The sequence below is a fragment of the Euprymna scolopes genome, chromosome 6 (genome assembly GCF_053919585.1).
Source record: "Euprymna scolopes isolate OS-2025 chromosome 6, ASM5391958v1, whole genome shotgun sequence".
NCBI lineage: Eukaryota > Metazoa > Mollusca > Cephalopoda > Sepiida > Sepiolidae > Euprymna > Euprymna scolopes.
The window spans coordinates 31,030,206-31,050,482 of NC_136487.1; the positions used below are offsets into that span (position 1 = coordinate 31,030,206).

The 20,277-nt window shown below is 26.3% G+C and overlaps 2 protein-coding genes across 2 annotated transcripts in view; both read left to right on the plus strand.

The window, feature by feature from the left end:
- The first annotated feature begins 274 nt into the window (after window positions 1–274).
- Window positions 275–5,346, plus strand: LOC145278134 (uncharacterized). The gene is made up of 4 exons (XM_080130415.1): window positions 275–538; window positions 4,222–4,341; window positions 4,579–4,623; window positions 5,191–5,346. Exons 1-4 carry the CDS (start codon window positions 470–472, stop codon window positions 5,344–5,346), a joined length of 390 nt encoding a protein of 129 aa, XP_079986541.1. The 5' UTR covers window positions 275–469.
- A 440-nt stretch (window positions 5,347–5,786) lies between these two features.
- LOC145277604 (uncharacterized) overlaps window positions 5,787–20,277 on the plus strand; it is a 19,121-nt gene continuing 4,630 nt past the window's right edge. Inside the window, exons 1-5 of the mRNA XM_080129124.1 lie at window positions 5,787–5,843; window positions 13,222–13,347; window positions 14,773–14,820; window positions 15,955–16,068; window positions 17,337–20,277. The exon at window positions 17,337–20,277 is cut by the window's right edge and continues 1,193 nt beyond it. Of these exons, the coding sequence (XP_079985250.1) occupies window positions 5,805–5,843; window positions 13,222–13,347; window positions 14,773–14,820; window positions 15,955–16,068; window positions 17,337–20,277 (3,268 nt within the window). The 5' untranslated portion in view covers window positions 5,787–5,804. The remainder of the gene's footprint in view (window positions 5,844–13,221; window positions 13,348–14,772; window positions 14,821–15,954; window positions 16,069–17,336) is intronic.

The following is a 20,277-nucleotide window of genomic DNA, read 5'->3' on the forward strand; positions in this document are numbered from 1 at the left end:
AAACAAGTTCTGAGAGTCATGAACAGACCCATCGCCTTTCCTTGATAGGGGCACCTCAGGCAATCTGCAATAAACCACCTTTATACCATTTTAACAGAAAGGGTAGTTTCCCTTTTCGACGTCATCCTTTCTACTAATGATGGCAAAGATGCCTTATGACGTCATAGAGGTTAACTTTCGTCATAAACGGAGATACTGGTTTTGGAGATGTCCTCTTTATGACGTCATCCATTTGTCTTTTTATTGGTTCTGCCCATTTATCGTTCATCTGTCATCCAGTGTGCACGAAAATAAGCAAGATCCACAAAGTATATACTAAGGATATATAATCATAGATGTACATGCATATATATATATATAAAGGTTTTATTATCGCAATATTTAGTGGCTTAAAACTTGCAGATTAGTAGTTGTTTTTTTTTTAATTTTGTTAGCCAGATTTATCCGAAGTGTCCGTGGTCGTTTTGAAATGGCCAACAAAGGAAAAATCAATTCCAGGCGAACTCTTACTTCGTCGAAACCCTATGAGAGACTAAAGGTAAGCAAACCCAAGAAGAGTTACATTCTTTTCTTATATTTTCTTTTTTTTACAATTATTTAACAAGAATTTTCAAAATCAAATAAATTTACTTATTTGCAGTAAAATAATTTTATTATCAAATTGAGATTGCATAATTTTCTGATGAGATTATTTTCTGTTATATTTCATCAGTCACTTTGTTAGAAGGTGTTAAATTCATTGCTTTTTTTTTAATATACAAAAGATAAGTTTTGTGTTAAAAGACAAAGTAAAAAAGAACCCAAAAATTAAATTAACAAATTATTTTTAAAAATACATTGGTAAATAAATATATATATAAGTAAAAAAAAATGTTTCTTTGTTTTTTTAAATTTTTTTTTTTCGGTTTCAGGAACTCGGTTTCATTTTGTCTTTTGGATTTCACTGAGCAAATATTGGCAGCCATGAGGGCTGATCAATATAAACACCATATTTAATATTTTATCTAATAACAAATTGTCTCCTTAATACTTGAAACGTAGTTTGTATTACAGATACAAAGAAACAAGTTTGATTCTTGTCTTTTTGTTGGTTTTTGTTTTTTGGGGGGTTATTATGTTTTGGAATTTTGAGATGAGCATTGATAATGTACTTTATTTTGAATTAATCAAACTACTGTTCTCATTTTGGATGTACCATGGCACAACAGATACAAGTGCTAAGTTATACTCAATTATTAGTTTTGTAATTGCCAAAAGAGTTTTATAAAAAACATTTTTTTTTTTTAAAAGTGATATCCTTTCATATAGTTTTTCTTAACTTTAAAAAAAAAAGTTATAAAATCTTTATAAAAATGTGACTATTATGGTCGCCGCCAAATAGTCCTTCCATCAAATCAGCCACATTGTTGAATCGACCACGTCGAATAAGCCATGCTGAAACGTCCCATTCTCTTTAGTGATGCAAGTATTGAAAAGATACCCAGAGAATTTTCATGGCAAGTGCTCAATTGAATTCCTATCTACGGTAACCTTCTTACCAAACTTTAAAAAAATACACTCGACTCACTATAACCACTATATACGATTTCCCCCCACTCTCTATCTGTGCCTAAATCTAAGCACAGATTCAATGGACAAAGTAAAAAATTAAAAAAAGAGGATAAATGCTCCATCACCTGTTCAATTACATCTTGAATTGTCGATTAAAAATTGATCCATCTTTGATTCAATCGAAATCGACAGTGGAACAGTTTCTGATAATGCAGACTGGCTTCTTTTACAGGAGTGAAAAGTAAGTTCTGAGGATATCATAATCGCCATTGAGTAGATTGTCGGCCATTTTTCAGCACTTAAGGAAAAAAATTGTTAAGATTCAATTTGGGGGAATTTTGGTAGTTTTTGTTGTCGTTCTGTTTTTTTTTTTTTGTGTTCCAAAGAATTTTTTGATAATCAAGACAGATGAAAAAAATAATTATCATGCTAATTATTTTTCTAAACCCAATAAAAATAACAAAAAACTTTTATCATCTCCATATTGATAATATTATGAGACAATTTTTTGTGTGTCTGTGTTTCTTACAAAGGTCAATGAAGCAGAAAATTATTTTTTTTACCTTTTTTCAGGGATAGAGGGAGTTTTTTTTTGTTTTTTTTTACACAGTGATCACCACTTATCAAGGCCCGGAAGCCACTCAGGGATAAGGGTTATTGCAAGTACATTACATTAGTGTGGAGATTTGATGAAATGTTTACTTAAGGGGGCGGTTCATTAGGAATTTGTTAAAGTTGGACTTGAAGACATCCAAGTTGTAGTTCAGTGGGAAGCAGGCAGACGGAACAGAGTTCCACAGGCGTGCATTTCTAAGAAAGAAGCTTTGCTCATGGAATCATTGTTTTGATTTAGGCACAGATATAGAGTGGGGGAAATTTTTCACAGTGGATTCAGCTAGATGGGTGTTTTTCGTGAAAGATTGGCGAGGGGGGACCAGAGATTGGAGTTCAGACGAGCACCTGCCATGGAAATAACGATAAAAGAAGGATAGGCTTGCAACGTCTCTTCTGTGGGAGAGAGGTTTCAGGGTAGAGAAAAGGGCATCCCCCACTAAGCCACGAAGTCTATTTTGTACTCTGTCAAGGCAGGATAGGCTGTTTTTAGCAGCTCCTGCCCAGATATGGCAACAGTATTCCATCCTTGGACATACTTGGCTTTTATATAGATAGAGAATTGCATCAGTAGTGAGATATCTTCTGGAGCGGTAGAAGGATCCCACCATCTTTCCAGCGACCTTGGCAACAGACTTGATGTACGTGTTTCATTTCAGATCAGGAGTAAAGGTCAAACCCAGAAGCTTGTCAAAACACGGGAGCCATCCATCACAATTGATGCCAGATGGGGATCAGAGCGTTGATTATGTAAGGATAGGAGTTTGGTTTTGGATGCATTAAAGGTAACCAGCCACATCTTCCCCCACTGAACCACGCGCTCGAGATCAGAGGAGAGAGAATCGGAGAGAACTTTGTCATTTACAGCCTTTGATGGGACATAAGCATAATTTTTTCTAAACATTTTTGCAAGAGATTTAGGAACTTGAGAGAAGGGAGATCATTACGAGTTGTTCAATTTTGTTAATCAAAAAATGAAACAAAGTCGAACTTTTTTACATTTTGAACGTAATACTGGAAAACCGTTCCAAACGTGTGAACAACATATTTAACAATATTATAATCTGTTCAAAGTGAAAAATTAATTTAATAAATTTTTCAATCGATTGAAATGAAAAGGAATCTTTCTAAATGATGATGTTGATGATGATTTTTTTTCAATCAATTTTTATACTGTTGCTGCTGCAGTTAAGTTAGTTAAACTCCTGCATAAATTTCTATGAAGATTTTGCCTCAGGATTATCTCATTTACATGAAGTTATTCTCATTAGTCACAACTTGTTCATTACTCTGCAATATTGCAGGTTTATTAAAAAATCCTTTGAAACATATAAAACTCCCAACGAGGGTCTAACATTTGGAAGGAACTCTTGTTCGGATAACACCAGAATTGCATGACACATAGAGAAGCAGGGCGTAGCAGTTGTACCTATTTACAATGCCTCCCCACGGGACAGAGTTAGATACCAGGGACGGTTTTTAACGTGGAGAAAAGGTACAAAAATAAAAAATTGTCTCAGTCGTGAAGGACTACTCCTCCACCGAAAGAGAACAAGAAATGGAAGTGCAGCATCTGAAGAACAGATAGTACACTTTGATCTTGGCCAAACGTAGCAGTTGAATGTCGTGGAAGATTTTGCTCAGAAAAAAGCACAGGAATGGTGTAGAATCAATGAAGACATTTTCTCTAATGATTTGCAGCATCATTATTGACACAACTAGAGGAAGACAGGTTCTAATGTCGACTCCTCCTGGATTTTAACCAGAGTCCTATTAGCCAGGTTGTAGGTTTGGTGTTGTTTAAATATTACACTACCACATTGACACTGGCATTACCATGATGAAGAGTTAGAATTTGCTGCTGCTGCTGTTGTTGTTGTTGTTGTTGTTGTTGTTGTAGTTGATGATGATGATGATGACGACGACGACGACGTCATCATCATCATCATCATCATCATCATCATCATCATCATCATAAAAAAAGGACTTTTATTATTTCCGTGGAAAGCGTATTTTCCCAGTTCAATAAATTCAAACTTGGCATTTTTTTTCTTTCAGACAATTCTAAAGAAATTTACTGATGCCCTAAAAGCCTTCTTTGTTTCAACATGGTGGGTAGATTTCTTGGAAAGTCAGCCGACAGGAGAGAATTGTGTTCAAGAAGATGCGAATTCTTTGGTAAGACATTTACAAAATTTATATTGATTTTTTTTTATTTGTTTTTGTGTTTAATATATTGGGTGGAAGCTAGCCACTTGTAGAGATGAGTTCCAAGAGACTGCTTCAATTTTCCAGCACATCCCCTACCTTTCATCTGACGTATAACAAATACACTTTTATTTTTTTGTTTTGGATAAATTTTGAAAAATTTTTTCTTATTTTTCTCACAAATTGCTTTCCAATCTTCTCTTTCAGTTCTGTTCATGTGATGGCGTCTGGTTCAAAAACTTCCAGATAGTTGTAAGTATAATGTTTGTTAAGTTTCTTCCTCGTCCTCTCCCCTTTTTTTGGAGTTCCGTAACTACTACTACTACTATTACTACACAAAATCTTCCATAATTTTGATATTTATAAAAACTATTGAGATATTATCACGAGTTTGATTGGAACATTTGGGATGATAACAAAAAGTCACCATAAATTACTTAATCATGTCAACGAGACAATTTTTTTTCCAATTTTGCAAAAGGCTTGTCTGTTAGGAACAATGAGAGTGTTAAGGTATACTTTCAATGTCTTAAGTCAAAAGGAATTGACCTGATGTTCAAGAAAAAAATTCAACTAAAATCATCCAAAAGTTGAGTCAACTCTGAAATAATAATAATAATAATAATAATAATAATAATAATAATAATAACATAAGGAAGAAGAAACAGATATAAAACAATTCAGTTCGGATGGTGGTGGTGGGAGGTGTTAGGTCCATTAGATTACTCACATCTGATTAGTACACCAACGCCAAGTTGTTTCTTTTCTACATTCACTTTGATCTTTTTATAAAAATATGATCTTATTTCATTTTCTTAGAACCCTGAATCCAATCTAAGTGATGGTGAATCAGTACATCCGCATCCTGCAAACACTGATCATGTCTTACTTGCTCATGAAGTGCAGGACAACCCGGACGCAGCTGAATCAGGATCATATGTTGATCCCAACCTTTCTATGAATAATGGTAAATAATTTTTCTTATATTTTAATTTTCATACAAAATATTCAATATGTATTCTCCGTTCTTGCATTTTTATCTTTCATTTAAAGTAGTCTGCATTCTTTCCAATAAATAATATTTTACGATAATATTAATATAAACTTGCTTTTGACTGGAGAAAAAAACACATATATCTAAATATATATATTGATAATTTATAACATTTAATATTTCACTGGGTGTAAATTGAATGATGTAATCTCATGTAACTATCAATGAATGACGGTTACAATATTTTTTTTTATGAATATATTTTATTATAATTTAATTATCATTGTGGATCCATTTCAATATCGTTTTTTGTATATGTGATAACTCCAGCCCTATTATTCAAAATGTACACATGAAGCTTTTCTCCTTCATTATTTTCTGTTTTAAATAAAGAAATGTTTGTTTTAAAATTGCAGCTGAATTTCATCAATTTGAATCAATGAACAGAAAGAACGATTTACTTGTGAAATATTTCATGGTAAGCAGATTTACTCGTTCTTTTTGATGAATTCCCACTTGATAAGTTGGAATGAGGAATTATCTATTAACTGCAATAAGTCTTTCCCATAAATAATCGATTCATTTAAGCAGTTAAATTAGTTCTCTTTTAGCAAAATTCATTATTAACATAACTGACAAAAATATATTTAGTACAAGGCTTGAAGTTTTTGTATAATGTCAGTTGGCCATAAAAAATAATATAGAAAAGAAGGAACACAATCTTTGTTTTCTAAGTCAGTTTAGTAAAACACGAGACAAACATTTAATGAAATCCTTCGTTTGTAAATAGAAATGGTGTTTTACACAGTATTAGAAAGAAAACAAGCGGGATAACTCTGTGGTATAAGATGTTTTGTAATATTGACAGATTTTCATACATTTTCTTTTTCCTGATTCAAACAGACAAGTTCAGAAATACGATTATTGTAGATTTCCATTTAATCTTTAACCGGATAAACCCCCACTTTTTTATTTATTACATTATAAAAAATTTTGATTAAATAGACATGTATAATGTTTATAAAAATAAGAGAATATAGCATTCTTCTATGTAATTATCTATTTAAATTGTCTCCCTTGTTCATAAAATACAAGTATTCATTATTATAAATATTAAATATTAAGTAAAATATCTTTATTTGAATATTATTATAATCATAAAATGTTATTAAGTAAAATATCTTTATTTGAATATTATTATAATCATAAAATGTTATTAAGTAAAATATCTTTATTTGAATATTATTATAATCATAAAATGTTATTAAGTAAAATATCTTTATTTGAATATTATTATAATCATAAAATGTTATTAAGTAAAATATCTTTATTTGAATATTATTATAATCGTAAAATGTTATTAAGTAAAATATCTTTATTTGAATATTATTATAATCATAAAATGTTATTAAGTAAAATATCTTTATTTGAATATTATTATAATCATAAAATGTTATTAAGTAAAATATCTTTATTTGAATATTATTATAATCGTAAAATGTTATTAAGTAAAATATCTTTATTTGAATATTATTATAATCATAAAATGTTATTAAGTAAAATATCTTTATTTGAATATTATTATAATCATAAAATGTTATTAAGTAAAATATCTTTATTTGAATATTATTATAATCATAAAATGTTATTAAGTAAAATATCTTTATTTGAATATTATTATAATCATAAAATGTTATTAAGTAAAATATCTTTATTTGAATATTATTATAATCGTAAAATGTTATTAAGTAAAATATCTTTATTTGAATATTATTATAATCATAAAATGTTATTAAGTAAAATATCTTTATTTGAATATTATTATAATCATAAAATGTTATTAAGTAAAATATCTTTATTTGAATATTATTATAATCATAAAATGTTATTAAGTAAAATATCTTTATTTGAATATTATTATAATCATAAAATGTTATTAAGTAAAATATCTTTATTTGAATATTATTATAATCATAAAATGTTATTAAGTAAAATATCTTTATTTGAATATTATTATAATCATAAAATGTTATTAAGTAAAATATCTTTATTTGAATATTATTATAATCATAAAATGTTATTAAGTAAAATATCTTTATTTGAATATTATTATAATCATAAAATGTTATTAAGTAAAATATCTTTATTTGAATATTATTATAATCATAAAATGTTATTAAGTAAAATATCTTTATTTGAATATTATTATAATCATAAAATGTTATTAAGTAAAATATCTTTATTTGAATATTATTATAATCATGAAATGTTATTAAGTAAAATATCTTTATTTGAATATTATTATAATCATAAAATGTTATTAAGTAAAATATCTTTATTTGAATATTATTATAATCGTAAAATGTTATTAAGTAAAATATCTTTATTTGAATATTATTATAATCATAAAATGTTATTAAGTAAAATATCTTTATTTGAATATTATTATAATCATAAAATGTTATTAAGTAAAATATCTTTATTTGAATATTATTATAATCATAAAATGTTATTAAGTAAAATATCTTTATTTGAATATTATTATAATCATAAAATGTTATTAAGTAAAATATCTTTATTTGAATATTATTATAATCATAAAATGTTATTAAGTAAAATATCTTTATTTGAATATTATTATAATCATAAAATGTTATTAAGTAAAATATCTTTATTTGAATATTATTATAATCATAAAATGTTATTAAGTAAAATATCTTTATTTGAATATTATTATAATCATAAAATGTTATTAAGTAAAATATCTTTATTTGAATATTATTATAATCATAAAATGTTATTAAGTAAAATATCTTTATTTGAATATTATTATAATCATAAAATGTTATTAAGTAAAATATCTTTATTTGAATATTATTATAATCGTAAAATGTTATTAAGTAAAATATCTTTATTTGAATATTATTATAATCATAAAATGTTATTAAGTAAAATATCTTTATTTGAATATTATTATAATCATAAAATGTTATTAAGTAAAATATCTTTATTTGAATATTATTATAATCATAAAATGTTATTAAGTAAAATATCTTTATTTGAATATTATTATAATCATAAAATGTTATTAAGTAAAATATCTTTATTTGAATATTATTATAATCATAAAATGTTATTAAGTAAAATATCTTTATTTGAATATTATTATAATCGTAAAATGTTATTAAGTAAAATATCTTTATTTGAATATTATTATAATCATAAAATGTTATTAAGTAAAATATCTTTATTTGAATATTATTATAATCATAAAATGTTATTAAGTAAAATATCTTTATTTGAATATTATTATAATCATAAAATGTTATTAAGTAAAATATCTTTATTTGAATATTATTATAATCATAAAATGTTATTAAGTAAAATATCTTTATTTGAATATTATTATAATCATAAAATGTTATTAAGTAAAATATCTTTATTTGAATATTATTATGATCATAAAATGTTATTAAGTAAAATATCTTTATTTGAATATTATTATAATCATAAAATGTTATTAAGTAAAATATCTTTATTTGAATATTATTATAATCGTAAAATGTTATTAAGTAAAATATCTTTATTTGAATATTATTATAATCATAAAATGTTATTAAGTAAAATATCTTTATTTGAATATTATTATAATCATAAAATGTTATTAAGTAAAATATCTTTATTTGAATATTATTATAATCATAAAATGTTATTAAGTAAAATATCTTTATTTGAATATTATTATAATCATAAAATGTTATTAAGTAAAATATCTTTATTTGAATATTATTATAATCATAAAATGTTATTAAGTAAAATATCTTTATTTGAATATTATTATAATCATAAAATGTTATTAAGTAAAATATCTTTATTTGAATATTATTATAATCATAAAATGTTATTAAGTAAAATATCTTTATTTGAATATTATTATAATCATAAAATGTTATTAAGTAAAATATCTTTATTTGAATATTATTATAATCATAAAATGTTATTAAGTAAAATATCTTTATTTGAATATTATTATAATCGTAAAATGTTATTAAGTAAAATATCTTTATTTGAATATTATTATAATCATAAAATGTTATTAAGTAAAATATCTTTATTTGAATATTATTATAATCATAAAATGTTATTAAGTAAAATATCTTTATTTGAATATTATTATAATCATAAAATGTTATTAAGTAAAATATCTTTATTTGAATATTATTATAATCATAAAATGTTATTAAGTAAAATATCTTTATTTGAATATTATTATAATCATAAAATGTTATTAAGTAAAATATCTTTATTTGAATATTATTATAATCATAAAATGTTATTAAGTAAAATATCTTTATTTGAATATTATTATAATCATAAAATGTTATTAAGTAAAATATCTTTATTTGAATATTATTATAATCATAAAATGTTATTAAGTAAAATATCTTTATTTGAATATTATTATAATCGTAAAATGTTATTAAGTAAAATATCTTTATTTGAATATTATTATAATCATAAAATGTTATTAAGTAAAATATCTTTATTTGAATATTATTATAATCATAAAATGTTATTAAGTAAAATATCTTTATTTGAATATTATTATAATCATAAAATGTTATTAAGTAAAATATCTTTATTTGAATATTATTATAATCATAAAATGTTATTAAGTAAAATATCTTTATTTGAATATTATTATAATCATAAAATGTTATTAAGTAAAATATCTTTATTTGAATATTATTATAATCATAAAATGTTATTAAGTAAAATATCTTTATTTGAATATTATTATAATCATAAAATGTTATTAAGTAAAATATCTTTATTTGAATATTATTATAATCATAAAATGTTATTAAGTAAAATATCTTTATTTGAATATTATTATAATCGTAAAATGTTATTAAGTAAAATATCTTTATTTGAATATTATTATAATCATAAAATGTTATTAAGTAAAATATCTTTATTTGAATATTATTATAATCATAAAATGTTATTAAGTAAAATATCTTTATTTGAATATTATTATAATCATAAAATGTTATTAAGTAAAATATCTTTATTTGAATATTATTATAATCATAAAATGTTATTAAGTAAAATATCTTTATTTGAATATTATTATAATCATAAAATGTTATTAAGTAAAATATCTTTATTTGAATATTATTATAATCGTAAAATGTTATTAAGTAAAATATCTTTATTTGAATATTATTATAATCATAAAATGTTATTAAGTAAAATATCTTTATTTGAATATTATTATAATCATAAAATGTTATTAAGTAAAATATCTTTATTTGAATATTATTATAATCATAAAATGTTATTAAGTAAAATATCTTTATTTGAATATTATTATAATCATAAAATGTTATTAAGTAAAATATCTTTATTTGAATATTATTATAATCATAAAATGTTATTAAGTAAAATATCTTTATTTGAATATTATTATAATCATAAAATGTTATTAAGTAAAATATCTTTATTTGAATATTATTATAATCATAAAATGTTATTAAGTAAAATATCTTTATTTGAATATTATTATAATCATAAAATGTTATTAAGTAAAATATCTTTATTTGAATATTATTATAATCATAAAATGTTATTAAGTAAAATATCTTTATTTGAATATTATTATAATCGTAAAATGTTATTAAGTAAAATATCTTTATTTGAATATTATTATAATCATAAAATGTTATTAAGTAAAATATCTTTATTTGAATATTATTATAATCATAAAATGTTATTAAGTAAAATATCTTTATTTGAATATTATTATAATCATAAAATGTTATTAAGTAAAATATCTTTATTTGAATATTATTATAATCATAAAATGTTATTAAGTAAAATATCTTTATTTGAATATTATTATAATCATAAAATGTTATTAAGTAAAATATCTTTATTTGAATATTATTATAATCATAAAATGTTATTAAGTAAAATATCTTTATTTGAATATTATTATCACCTTGAAATTCAAATGAAGAACTAATGTAAAATGATGATACTAAGAAAGAAAGAAAGAAAAAACGAAAAAAAAAAAAACGAATGAAAGAAAATGATTTTATTCATAGCAGTCAATAGATCAACCATTTCTTTTGCTCTGTGAAAATATTTCACAAATATAATTTAAATTTTTAGATACGTTATTTGACTCTTTTCTATGTAATATTCTTTTTACAATGCGTAGACAACTAAATGATATTAAAAATAATTAGAATTTTATGAGTTAATGTCATGTAATATTTAAAGATATAAGTCAATGAATTTAATTTTCAAAATTTATCTATTTTTAATTTCCTGTGATTTTTTTTATATTAGTTAAACATATATTTTGTTGGTAACTAATCTATATAATTATAAAACTCAAATAAGCTTGTAACGAGTGATGTAATCCACTTTCCGGTTTACGACATCCGGTTGCACATGCGCGCATAAACATTAACCCATAACAACGTAAACAAATAAACACAAATCGCTTCTTTTCCGGATTTTGTCCTGCGCACTGAAATATTAACGTTATTATTTTGAAATTATTATTTAACATGGGAAGAGTTGTGGTGTTTTGGAACTATTCTGTATTGCAACTATACTGTCGCTACTTTCTTACAACTAAACAACTTTAACCCGTTGAGAAACATAAAAACAATTGTAGTAAAGCCAAGACTACTACTACTACTACTATTACTACTACTACTACTACTCTCTATCCGTCTCTTTTCCTTCCTTCCTTTCTTCTTTTTTTATTTTGTTTACATTTCTAGATACAAAATAGTTGTGTGAGAACGGTGAATTTTTTGACATATTTACTAATCTGTTTCAATATTAGTTTTTTATTTTATTTATTTAGGTTTTATTTTTTTGTTTCAGGTTTTATTAATTATTTTTTTTTAGATTTTAAGTTTGTATAACTTGGTTGAAGGATTCCAGTATGGGTTTTTCATTCTTATATTTCTCATCGGTAGGTTCATGTGCGTTTTTGCTGCTAAATGACTTTCGTCTGCATTCGATTTGTAGGAAAATCCTGTATAATTTTCGATTTTTGAGCGATTATTCGGAAAAATAGGTAACTTTACAAGAATAGTGAGGATTATTTTTTCATGTTTGAGTGATTCGTCCATGATTTTCCCTTTTAATATACTTTCATAGAAATGTTTCTGTTATTTCAAAAAAAAACTATTTTCTTTACATCAAACGTGTCACGCTCATACAGGAATTCCATAGCTAATATAACATACTGACCCAACGGGTCACAGATAGTCTAGACTAATTCTAAAAGCCTAAACTCACTTCAATACAAACATGCAGTTTTGTTTCAATTAGATGGGGAGGGGATTAAGATAGATGAATATGTAGTAGCCGACACCCACTACATCACAGGCAGAGACTACTTCTCACGACTTTGAGATTTGAAATCCGTTTCTCCCTGGCTTGTTCAATCACAAGTCAGCTCTCGATCACGTGATGTTAACCGCGACGGATAGGAACTTCGAATCCCCTAACTGCATTCTCAGCCATCACTGCCATCCGTAGTTGTTGTCGTCCCACCACATTTTGGACAAAGGCCAGAGGACTAGTTGGCCGAAACGTTGTGAATAAACAAAAACCAATAAAAGATCAAAAACAACAACTAATAAAGATGAGAATAATAGTCCGAAATAAAAATAAATTAATACAAATAAAGTTGTTAATTAAATGTTTAAATGAGACTTCTTTTCATTGTCTTTATTATTAACTAAAAATATATTTTCAATAATTATCTACATAAAAATCCGGTAAAAATTGAAATAATTGCAATGATTATTTCTTCCGTTTTCCAGGATGAGTCAAGTGATCCAATGTCAGTGATGCCTATATATGATCATTTTTCCGGAATTAGTAATAACCGCCGATCTCCACAAGAATGTGTTCGTTTTGTGACAAAGGAAGAACGTCCTCAAACGCATGTAAGTAACTGATCACATCATCATCTTTTTTCGAGTAGATTAACTTAACCTTTTGTCACACCACCATGTTCTATTCAAACAAGATATCTTTCAATAGTATTTACACACATGCATAAAATTAGGTGTGTGTGGATATGTTTATATATTTACATGTACCTTATTTATTTTTAAAATAATTAACTGATCATTATGAAATTTGAAACGCGGGGCATAATGAGTCTAATATGGGTTATATTTGTTTTTATGCAAAGGAGATAAAATGGGGATAGAAGCTTTTGTAAGAATTCAAATGATCTGATTTTTGTGAAATACATTAATAGATAGGAGACGTAAATTAATAAATATTATCCAAGTTTCATTTTCAGATAAATATGTGTGTGTGTGTGTGTGTGTGTGTGTGTGTGTGTGTGTGTGTGTGTGTGTGTGTGTGTGTGTGTGTGTGTGTGTGTGTGTGTGTGTGTGTGTGTGATTGTCTTTATGTTTTATCATTCTTGTTTCTTTGTTTATGATTCAATCTATCTGATTGTTTGTCTTTTTGTCAAATTTTGTAAATTCCTCACTGATAATTTGTTAAATAATTGATTTTATAACTTTTTAGATTTATTAGCTTTCATGAATAATTTATTAGTTTTTCCAGTTTTATTATTCCAACTTATTTTGTAAATTGTTCTTTATATTTCTAAGTTATAAAATAAGTCCAATTTTAAACACTGCTAATTCGCTTAAGCATTTGGACAATGTCAAAACATTGTCAATTCACTACTCTCATAGCAGTAGCGAAATATCATAATAGTTTGAAGCACCGACTGTTGTTTGGGCGGTCGAGTTTCGTTCTTGGCTTCAGGTAGTTGCTTGTCTAGCCGCATTGGTGAGTTGTGATACAGCGACTATATAGATTTAATTTCTGTTTTCTTTATGTAAATATAGTCATATCATGTTACAATTTGCAGATCGTTTCAATCATTACTGATCTCATCAAGCAAGAAAAACTTTTTTAATTTTAAAGGAGGAAATATTTTGCCATGTCTTTAAAAAAAAGTTTTTCAATTTTTTTAAATTTTCAAATTTTTTTCTGGCCTGATGGGATCAATAATAATCAAAACGGTCTGCACATCATAGCAAGATATGACTGTATTTACATAAAGAAAATAAAAATTACAAATTTGCTCTTTTTTGATTGAGCACTATCAACGACCCTTGCTGAAATTCAATGATTCTAATCTTTCTAATATTTCAAATATTTTCAACTTGGAATATATATACATACATATATATATATATATATATATATATATATATATATATATATATATATATATATATATATATATATATATATATATACACACATATATATATATATATGCACAGTTATTATTCAATTTGTTCAAGAAACCAATTATTTTGTTCCACCTTTTTTTTCAGAAATATTCAGTTTTCAGAGATTTCACCAATACCCTTCTACAATTCACAGTAAGTTCAATAAATTCTCTTTTGATTTGAACAACATTTCTATTACTCATGAATCTATAATTTCTGTTCAATTTGTCATGTAATAAAATTCATGGTTTTTAAGTAAAAAAATAAAAAAATTATTTTTCAATTCTTCATGAAAGATTTGCAAATCTTAAGTTTTTTAGTTGCATTGAAATAATAAATCCAGAAATACATTTGAAATATTCAATAGATTTAATGTTGTTTCCAATTACAGTGATATGTTTCACTGGTAATGTATTTAAAAAAATGCTCGTATTGAAAATCTGTCAATCGTATTGTTCGCTTCATACAAAAACTATAATGATAAAGATATTCAACTAAAAAGTCGTATTTTTATTTAATTTTGCATTAGTTTGCATATTTTGTATTTCTATGTTGCTTTGTATTTTATGTCATCAGAATAATAGGAAAACTAAACTTTCATTTAATACCACCCGAATAAGGGCGAGGCCAGTATAAATTAATTAATATACAAGATGAGGTTTAATAGCATATGTAATCTTCAGAAATATTATTTCTTTTTAACCATTAAAAAAAACAAAACATCATTCATTGTAACAAAAGCAAGGTAAAGATTATTGGTTTTTGAAACTCTACATCCTGATCATTATTTACATTTTATGAATATTTTTAAATAATGGATAATCTTAACAGAAAATAAAATACAATTCTGGAATCCAAAATCAACTTGTATTTTTAGGAAGCTTAAATTTCACAAACAGTTTTATTCTTGGAAGAACTTTCCTTGGGTGTGGGATCGAATATTGAGCATATCTTTATCACAGTATATTTTAATCTATCATTACTGAACATTAGACACAAATAGCATTTATTATGTATATTACGTGTAAGAAAAAATCATTGAAATTAAATCAAGTAATTGTTTTCATAACGAGATAAGGAGATGAGAAGAATAACTGGTTCTTAAAATTCTGTGATTTAACAACATAGATTAAAAAGTATCGCAGGAATGTGTCTTCTTATTTTCCTCCAGTTCATTTTTAAGAAAATCGATAGAATTGTAAACATTTTAAAAAGATTATATCTTTGAAAAGACCAGCATTTTAGAAATGAACGAAATGCAATGAATTTTTTTCTCTCGTTTGTCAGCTTCCACCTTCAAAGGAGACCATATATGATTATCTTATTGCATTTGAGATGAAGCGAAAATTCGCAGATACTGTCTTTGGATTGTCGGCAAAGAATGGATGTGAAAAAATATCTGTAAGTAATTAATCATATTATCACTGTTTTCACACGTGACCTTTTATCAAACTTCATTATTTTTTGTTCAATCAAAACACCTTTGCATAATGTGTCAGGTTTGTAATTACCTTCATAAATAATCGATTCCTATACTTTTTAAAGCATTACATAAAAGCTTTGAATAAAAAAAATGCAAAAATAAAAATAAAGAGTACAGTTTAAATTCCTGGAAGGAGAAAAGAAATTAACATTAACCTATCGCAGACTAAGCACCTACATAATCCGACTTTTAAAAAGATTATAATGACAAAAGAGAATTCATTTATATAAGGATGCAAAAAAAAAAGATCATTAACTACAGTTGTTAAATAGAAATAGACTTAGCAATTGCATAAGCCGATTTCGCAAAAGTCTTCAATTTTAAAACAGAATTTAATTACATACGGATGAAAAGAGAAAACATTAACTCAGATTTTGTAAATGGAAAACGGGGATCATCAGCTGCTTACTATTTAGCTGTTTCGGAGATTTAAAAACAGGACAGCTGTTAAATACATGGCTCTCCAGTAGATAATACCACTTCCCCATATATATATATATATATATAATATATATATATATATATATATATATATATATATATATATATATATATATATATATATATATATATATATCATTTAAAACCCCATATATATATAATTTTCATTTACAAACTATCAAGCTATAAAGGGTTTTATTTTCCGATAATTAAATAACTTTAAGTTTGATAATTTTTGTTTCTTTGTTTATGATTCAATCTTTTTGATCGTTTGTCTTTTTGTAAAGTTTTGTAAATTTCTCACTGATTTATTTGTTAAATACTTTATTGATTTTATAAACTTTTTAGATTAAATAAAAAATTAAATAATTATAAATAAAAATTAAATTTTTAGTTTTTTTTTCTATTTATTATTTCAACTTATTTTGTAAATTGTTCTTATTTTATTTGAACAACATTTCTATTTCACATTTATCTACAATTTCTGAACAATTTGTCAAATAAAATTTTTGATTCTTAATTACAAAAAATGAATGTATATTTTTCATGCCGCATGAAAAGTTTCCAAATCATAACACTTAGTTTAATCTTAATTGGATTAAAATGATTTATCAGTAAAATATATCTATATTTATCTATATAAATACATGTCAATAATAAGCAAATTTCATTAAATATCCTCCGAATAAATGATTATAATTTATTTCATTAATAGTTCTTATTAATGTTTGATATTACTTTTCAGCAGGAGTCACTTAAACTCAAGACAAAGTATACCTTTCCAAGGAGGCACAAGAAAAATTCAGTTCATCTTAATACAAACTATCATTTACTCAGGATGCCACAGGAAGAGTCAGTTCAACGTGAGACATATTCTTTTCATTCAAAGATGCCACGGACCGAGTCAGTTGAAGTTGAGACAAATTCTACCTTACCAGAGATGCCCAAGAAAAATTCAACTCAACTCAAGAAAAACTTTCTGTTGCTAGAGAAGCCAAAGAAAAAGTCGGTAGAAATTGAGGAAAATTCTATTTTCTCGAAGAGAACCATAAAAAAGGCTGTTCGAAAAAATAAAAATTTTACTTTGCCTAAAGTGCCAGAGAAAATGTCGTCTCAAACCGAGGCAAAATCTATTTCATCAGAGCTACCAAAGAAATTGTCGGTTAAGATTGAGACAAAAGCTATTTTGTCAGAAAAGCATAGGAAAAGGTCAGCTCAACGTGAGTTAAACTCTTTTGTGCCAGAGAAGCAACAGAAAACGTCAACTAATATCGAGAAAACTTCTATTTCCCCTGAGAGAACAATAAAAAAAGCGATTCGAAAAAAGAAAAAAATTATATTGCCAAAAGTACCTGAGAAAACGTTATCTCAAACTGAGACAAAATCTATTTTGTCAGAGGTGCCAAAGAAAATGGCAGCTCAGCTTGAGACAAAAGCTACTTTGTCAGAGAAGCCCATTGAAGAGCCAGCTCAACTTGATGCAAACTCTTTTGGACCAGAGAAGCTACAGGAAACGTCAACTAATATCGAGAAAACTTCTATTTCCCCTGAGAGAACAATAAAAAAAGCGATTCGAAAAAAGAAAAAAATTATATTGCCAAAAGTACCTGAGAAAACGTTATCTCAAACTGAGACAAAATCTATTTTGTCAGAGGTGCCAAAGAAAATGGCAGCTCAGCTTGAGACAAAAGCTACTTTGTCAGAGAAGCCCATTGAAGAGCCAGCTCAACTTGATGCAAACTCTTTTGGACCAGAGAAGCTACAGGAAACGTCAACTAATATCGAGAAAACTTCTATTTCCCCTGAGAGAACAATAAAAAAAGCGATTCGAAAAAAGAAAAAAATTATATTGCCAAAAGTACCTGAGAAAACGTTATCTCAAACTGAGACAAAATCTATTTTGTCAGAGGTGCCAAAGAAAATGGCAGCTCAGCTTGAGACAAAAGCTACTTTGTCAGAGAAGCCCATTGAAGAGCCAGCTCAACTTGATGCAAACTCTTTTGGACCAGAGAAGCTACAGGAAACGTCAACTAATATCGAGAAAACTTCTATTTCCCCTGAGAGAACAATAAAAAAAGCGATTCGAAAAAAGAAAAAAATTATATTGCCAAAAGTACCTGAGAAAACGTTATCTCAAACTGAGACAAAATCTATTTTGTCAGAGGTGCCAAAGAAAATGGCAGCTCAGCTTGAGACAAAAGCTACTTTGTCAGAGAAGCCCATTGAAGAGCCAGCTCAACTTGATGCAAACTCTTTTGGACCAGAGAAGCTACAGGAAACGTCAACTAATATCGAGAAAACTTCTATTTCCCCTGAGAGAACAATAAAAAAAGCGATTCGAAAAAAGAAAAAAATTATATTGCCAAAAGTACCTGAGAAAACGTTATCTCAAACTGAGACAAAATCTATTTTGTCAGAGGTGCCAAAGAAAATGGCAGCTCAGCTTGAGACAAAAGCTACTTTGTCAGAGAAGCCCATTGAAGAGCCAGCTCAACTTGATGCAAACTCTTTTGGACCAGAGAAGCTACAGGAAACGTCAACTAATATCGAGAAAACTTCTATTTCCCCTGAGAGAACAATAAAAAAAGCGATTCGAAAAAAGAAAAAAATTATATTGCCAAAAGTACCTGAGAAAACGTTATCTCAAACTGAGACAAAATCTATTTTGTCAGAGGTGCCAAAGAAAATGGCAGCTCAGCTTGAGACAAAAGCTACTTTGTCAGAGAAGCCCATTGAAGAGCCAGCTCAACTTGATGCAAACTCTTTTGGACCAGAGAAGCTACAGGAAACGTCAACTAATATCGAGAAAACTTCTATTTCCCCTGAGAGAACAATAAAAAAAGCGATTCGAAAAAAGAAAAAAATTATATTGCCAAAAGTACCTGAGAAAACGTTATCTCAAACTGAGACAAAATCTATTTTGTCAGAGGTGCCAAAGAAAATGGCAGCTCAGCTTGAGACAAAAGCTACTTTGTCAGAGAAGCCCATTGAAGAGCCAGCTCAACTTGATGCAAACTCTTTTGGACCAGAGAAGCTACAGGAAACGTCAACTAATATCGAGAAAACTTCTATTTCCCCTGAGAGAACAATAAAAAAAGCGATTCGAAAAAAGAAAAAAATTATATTGCCAAAAGTACCTGAGAAAACGTTATCTCAAACTGAGACAAAATCTATTTTGTCAGAGGTGCCAAAGAAAATGGCAGCTCAGCTTGAGACAAAAGCTACTTTGTCAGAGAAGCCCATTGAAGAGCCAGCTCAACTTGATGCAAACTCTTTTGGACCAGAGAAGCTACAGGAAACGTCAACTAATATCGAGAAAACTTCTATTTCCCCTGTGAGAACAATAAAAAAAGCAATTCGAAAGAAGAAAAAAATTATTTTGCCAAAAGTACCTGAGAAAACGTTATCTCAAACTGAGGCAAAATCTATTTTGTCAGAGGTGCCAAAGAAAATGGCAGCTCAGCTTGAGACAAAAGCTACTTTGTCAGAGAAGCCCATTGAAGAGCCAGCTCAACTTGAGGCAAACTCTTTTGGACCAGAGAAGCTACAGGAAACGTCAACTAATATCGAGAAAACTTCTATTTCCCCTGTGAGAACAATAAAAAAAGCAATTCGAAAGAAGAAAAATATTATATTGCCAAAAATATCTGAGAAAACGTTATCTCAAACTGAGACAAAATCTATTT

Bases quoted from the DNA above. Each gene is read 5' to 3' on its own strand.
- LOC145278134 (XM_080130415.1), top strand. From the start codon at position 470: ATGGCCAACAAAGGAAAAATCAATTCCAGGCGAACTCTTACTTCGTCG. The intron at 4,342-4,578 runs GTAAGACATTTA...CTTCTCTTTCAG, and splicing joins AAGAAGATGCGAATTCTTTG to TTCTGTTCATGTGATGGCGT. The intron at 4,624-5,190 runs GTAAGTATAATG...TCATTTTCTTAG, and splicing joins TCAAAAACTTCCAGATAGTT to AACCCTGAATCCAATCTAAG.